This window comes from Anarhichas minor, unplaced genomic scaffold (genome assembly GCF_050575085.1).
Source record: "Anarhichas minor isolate MPS153535 unplaced genomic scaffold, ASM5057508v1 ptg000011l, whole genome shotgun sequence".
Classification (NCBI taxonomy): domain Eukaryota; kingdom Metazoa; phylum Chordata; class Actinopteri; order Perciformes; family Anarhichadidae; genus Anarhichas; species Anarhichas minor.
The window spans coordinates 6,901,913-6,908,034 of record NW_027466457.1 but is presented as its reverse complement, the minus strand read 5'-3'; the positions used below and the strand labels follow the sequence as shown (position 1 = coordinate 6,908,034).

Here is a 6,122-nt window from a genome sequence, read left to right as displayed (position 1 = left end):
ATCTTTAACTAGGAGCTATAGTGGCAGCCGGTGCTTTTAAGCCTGATCTTTATTGCTGAAAACAATAGGATATACGCGCTTGGAGTCTACATTAAGGGCTCCTGCTCTGTTCAGTTGGGTAAACATGTATGTATATTGCGCAGAGAGTTGCTGTTTTTTTGTCTTCAACATAAATAGTCTATGTTTTTTTTTCCTGTAGTTGTCTGAATCAGAAATGGCTGTTTGAGTTCATACACAGTGCAGTTCTTCATGTTTCATTAAGCCGTTTTGCTGCCTATATTGTTTTCTAATTCTAGGCCTAATTGATATTTTCATTGAGAGCTGAGGGTAGTTTCTTGTAATGCCTGATTTAAGTGTTTTGTAAAAACAATAGTAAAAGTACCATTTTGAAAAAAAGTCTTGTCACCTAAATGTACGACTGTCAAAAAGGAAATAAAAAAAGGAAAAAGGTTTTACTGATTAATATTTACAACAAGTAACAACAGCCTGGCCTTGTTTGAGGATCTGATTTAAAAAACGACGTGCTATTAATACTTGTAGAATGTGAGCTTCTCTAACGGCTGCAGTTGTTATTCTGTCCTCATGAAATATAACAGTAACTTCTGTATCATAGGGGGAGGAAGGCAGATAGAGCTTCTTTTGTGCACTGATTAAAATTATGCATACTCAACGGTGAAATCTCCCCTCTAAGGTTTCTGGTTTCTAGTGATATTTTTAATCATCGGAAAGGTCACGAGAAAACAACAGGCGTAGGAGAAATACGAGATGGTAGTTGTCTCAGGCCGGCTGATGCTGAAGCCACATTAACACACCATAGGGCTGTAAATTATTGTATTATCACTTTTGTGTTTGTTTGTAAGCAGTTATTAATTTTTCATTGGTGGTGCATTTGTTTTTCCAAAATGAAGTTGATCCTGATCATTGAATTCTGACGATGGATACGAAGAAAACTGGGTGAACTAATGAAATGAAATGATGTTACAATAAAACTTGTTACCATAGTCCAATTTTGAAATGCATTAAAGACAAACAATGTGAGTGTTTTCCATAATTTAATCATTCTAAAAATCCTGTTTTACAATACAAAAAGGAAAATAAATAATTCAACACATAAATTAAAAATGAAGGAAGTACTTCGGTTTATGATGTCACAATGCTAGAGAGAGCTAAATCACAGTCACCCAGGAGAAAGTCTCTTTTCAGGGTGGACATTTTGTTCACCACTTTAAAGCGAAGGGACCACTGGCTGATGTCTTCCTCTGAGATACAATCAAAGAAGAAATCCTCATTGAAGATCGGATTACGGCTCTTTCTGATGACTGTGCTGCGCTGCTTTTGGACTTTTCCGGGCACTAGAGAGAGGCTGACGCTGCAGTTGATAATCTTGGGGTCTACAGAGAGTGGATAGAGGCCTTCCGCACTGATCAGTCGAACCCGTAGTCTTTGGTTATCCGGGCAGTACTCTGCTGAGAGTCTCAGGCTGCCATCTTTTCCTATGGGTGCCATTCTTTCCTTCATTGCTCTCTCTCTGTGCAGAGTCAAGTCCATGGGGAAGATGTTGGGTGGAGCAAGGCTGTAGCTGCTCGGCGGGCCTTCAGCTAACCCGTCTGATGCCCTCCTCATGACATTGGGGCTATTGTCTGTGGAGCTGCCTTCATCTGTGGACAGGGAATTGTTCCTGGACACCATTGCCTTCCTCATGTTCCTTGACAACAGCAGTTCATGACTCAGTGCTTTGAAGAGGGAAGACTTGGCAGGGCACCTGGTCAGCAGTGGTGAGCTGAAAGGAGAGGATTCAGTAGAGGAAGTCGTATCGCTGTCCAGAGTGGCCTGCCAGTTCAGGGTGTATCCCCTTGGGGAAAGCCTGGAGGTCAGGCTGTTAAGGCTGAATGAGGAAGGAGAGGTGGAGGGGGAGACTCTGGAGCACACGCTGGACCGACTCCTTGGCAGCAGCAGGGGAGAGGAGGCAGGATCAGAGTGGAAGAGCGACTCCTTTCTTCTGGTGTGGGGGCTCTCCAGTAAGGTGCAAAAGCCATAGCAGGTCTGAGCTTTGGCCATGTGTGGAAGGGACAAGGCAGCCTGGCTCTGGGGATCCGCATTGGTGGTCTCCTCATCACTGCAGCCATCATAGGGGCTCTCATCCACACTCTCCACCTGGATAATGTGTGTGTTCATGGGCTCATAATGTGTCACCTCTATCTCAGGGCTAGCCCTCTCACAGGGAGACGCCTTGATAACGCGAGCCGCTCGGCTCTGCTCCGTGTTCTTCATCTCCTGCAGGGATGGGAATGTTGGGGGGATGCAGAACTCGGGGATGTTGTCGGGGGTGATGACATTAGGACAGAGGGAAATCCTTTTGGATTTTTCGCCTTTTTCTCCAAACATGATGTCACTGATTTTAAAGCTGAGATCTGCTGATGGGATAGGCAGGTTAGATCTCTCCACTGACACTCGGATCTTCTCCACCACCCACATGGGTCCTCTGGTAGAGATTAGGCAACTCTGTCAAATTAACAAAATGTGCTTGTAAGTTACTGTATTTTCTTCTGAAACACACAAAATAGGATATAAAAGAAAATCATGTCATAACATCTACAATCGTAAACTTTGCAAATACAGTTCTCTTACCTTTATATTCTGAAGATACGGAACATCCACAAGGTTGTCCTGAACGGGATGACTGGTAGCTAAAAGGCTGTTGTGAGAAATCTGTGAGGCTCTCTTGACAGCAGATAGAGGTTCTCTCTGGTCAGGACCAGCACATCTGTGGCTGTTTGAGAGATGAAGACAGTTTAAATGAAGCAGGAAACAAGTGGATGCAACACCCGCCCCCTGTGCATGAACAGGGTCCTCCCTCCCTTCTTAGCCACTGGTTCCCATGGAAATATCCAAACCACAACAGAGCTCACTGTGTAGTGAGATGAGCTTACTTCTTTGAACGTGACCGACTGCTTTTAAGCAAATGAAAAACTTTCAATTCACGTGTTTGTTTTACATTTATTTAAATTAGATGGTGTGTCTAAACATAAACGAGGTGATCTGATAAGATAATAATTCAAAGCAACTTTAGAACAGTTTGAGTGCTTTTAGGTAAAAGTTCAAGGGATAAAGCTGGCCTCGCTTTACTTTATTTAGGAGAGCTACAGGTCAATCTTCTCATAATGTCTTACTGAAGTCCTTGTGATGTTTAAATAAATGTGGTATGTCCTATCGGTTGAACCATCTGGTATCAGTATATTGTATATTTGCTTATTCTAGTACTTCATTGACGTTTTATCGCATTCATTTTCAAAAAAAATATTAAGATGCTGAGCACATTTGTATACGTCATCACTTCACTTGGAAAATTCTAGATATAATTGACATACAGGAGTCCCAGTCAGACAGCTCCCTATAGGTCTTCAGCCTTTATTGAAACATTGTCATGTCAGTGCTACCCTCTTGTGGTGGCTCACGAAGCAGGTGTAACATGAATTATCACCAAAATGCATGAAACTGCAATGTTACTGCATAATCCCCTAAAAGGTTCTTGACACAAACTTAAACATTCATCCATTCATTATCTGTAACCACTTAACCTATTCAGGGTCATGTGATGACTGGAGCCAATCCGACTTAAACAGTGCAACTAAACCTGTGTCAGTTCTGCTTGTTTCAGTCTTTTTAGAGTAAGACTCTAGACTTGACACAGACTTAACCTGTTTATCCTGACGGACCCAGTACCGGGACAGCTGAAAAAAGAATCAAATAAACCTGTGCCAGCTCTGCTTGTTTCAGTCTATTTACAGTAAGATGCTAACGCAACAAGGACAGTGTTTTTACTCTTGTCCCCTGGCTTTCCTTCACTCTCCGTTGGAAAGTGATAGGAGAAACTGGAGGGATCGTGTAAAAAAAAGCTCTACTCTGCCCCGGCCAAGGTTCAAGTGGTGTAACTTGGTTACCTTGTGTTACCAGGCAATAAAGGACAGAGTGATGTCAGTGCTGCTAACAATATACCAGCAAAGTGTCCTAAATGGGGAACTTCTCAGAAACGTTTATCCAAAATGTTTCAGTCACATCAGTAATTCAAGCGTTCCTCTCTGACATCTTGTAGCTCTCAATTCCCAAGTGTGAATTTGAGGTAAATTAAAAATGTGCTATATATATTAACTCTACTATTGTTATTATGATTATAATTAGTATCTATATCATCAGCATGCATACTAATTGGCTGGAGGAAAGGGTTTACATGTCAAAGTTCTTTGTTGTCTGGTAATTGCCATCAAGATTTTAGGAATTAGTTCTGCATTTTCTTTCTGAGAATTAAAAGAGGGGAAGAATAAAAGCAAAAATATCAATGCAGACCAGAGAGACGGATGATCAATCCTCTTTTGATGTTTTTTATATGAAATATTAATAATATATATTCATTTGTAGTTAATTAATACAGACAGCCCCCGATTCCCTTTCGAAGTGTCTGAGTTTGAGTATATTTTTGCATGGATGCTTGAACATCTCCATTAGAGGGCAGTATATGCCCAGATAAAAGAGCAACAGTACCGAGAGGGAGATGTTTTTCCGATTGATAGATTAGATACTCTAATCATCACAAAGATTAGCAGAAAACTGAAAACCCTACCAAAATGTGCTCATCAAAAAATGAATTAGAGTAGGCTGCATGGTTTATGAATTCATCAAACAGCTTGCTCTCTAGAAGATCCATTCCTTAAAAATAATCCTAACCAGTTAATTGTTATTTCCTGGATGCAATTATTTTGACATATACTGTATTATTTATTTGCTGCAGATATAACTCCACTTTCAGCATTAACGTCCATTTGCCATCGATATATTGTCAAAGTGGCATATGGACTGTCCGACCCTAATGGTTGGTCTGCTGCAGAGCTGTCGGCAGGTGTAGCACAAATTCAAAGCATTTTCAAAATAAGAGACAACTCAGCCATTGAAATTATCGTAAAGCGTGTATGATGCATGATTCCCAGGTCTATTAACAGGGCTGCTCATCTGTATCAACACAGCCTACTCTTGAGCCTTCAAACCTCTCTTGATCTGACTCTATCGATGTTTGTCAGCGACCATCTGAGACTGTATATGAGGAGGAAACCATGGGTGACTGTGACGCCGCTTCCTTTTTTTCGGCGCATAGATATGCGGTCGTTTTCCTTTTTTTCTCCCCCCTCCTCCCACCCCCTCGCCATCTCTCTCCACTGTACGATAAACGAGGAGGGGCTTGATGCCGTGGAGGAGGCAGGCAGGCTGAGCTTGACCCGCTTGCGGTGTGTGTGTGTCGCCCAGCCCCACATCCAAACCAGGTCGCATGCATTAACGAGTGACAGACATCAGGTAGGATTTCGCTGTCATTTTTTTTAAAATGTATTTGTTATTGTCTTGTGTGTGTGTTTTTTTTAAAACCTGGGCGCTGTTGTTCATGGTGCTGTTCCTCCCAAAGCGGGCTTACTACAGGGAGGCGGACCGCTCGATGTTGGCTCAGCAGAAGCGCTGGAAACATTTCATACGAACCAGCCTGCAGACGACCTTTTCACATGATTAGTGGGATGTGTTCCACCTCACCGTCTCCTCGGATTCAACACCAGCCGACTTGCTTCATCTGACGTGTTATTATAAGGCTGTCAAATCTATTTCTCCGCCTAACGTGTGACTGACTGCTTTTGACATTGACAGATAAAGAGGTAATATGACGGATGTATCATTGACCTATTTGTTTGGCGTTGTTGCTGCACGTCACATGTGTAGTTCTTGCAGAAGGCTAAATAGGCAACTAATGCTGCCCAGCTCCAGCATCCTTTCTGCCCTGCAAAGAAATGTGCTGTGTACAGTAACTTGGACTTGACCTGAATGTTATCTGGATCGGCTTAACATCAAAGCTATGTGGGACTGTGGTGTGCATGCACGGATGCAACCACTGATGATTTACAGTGGGCGGACAGCACTGTGGGCAGAGCAGGCAGGGGTCGCTCTGTAATGGTCAGCTTGGTCCGGTTTGCTTAGACTGATAAAGCCTGCCAGCCCATTAATTATTTGCCCCATTGATAAGAATCTGCTACTTCATGGATCCCTGTGGGAAAATTCCTACTTTTTACCTGACACCTTCCTGCTCTCTG

At 42.6% G+C, this 6,122-nt stretch overlaps 1 protein-coding gene across 1 annotated transcript; it reads right to left on the bottom strand.

Annotated features, from left to right (window-relative positions):
• Window positions 1-1,140: 1,140 nt before the first annotated feature.
• On the bottom strand, window positions 1,141-2,475 carry c2cd4a (C2 calcium dependent domain containing 4A). The gene has a single exon (XM_076088723.1). The coding sequence runs from the start codon at window positions 2,473-2,475 to the stop codon at window positions 1,141-1,143; it is 1,335 nt and encodes a 444-aa protein (XP_075944838.1).
• Window positions 2,476-6,122: the final 3,647 nt, after the last annotated feature.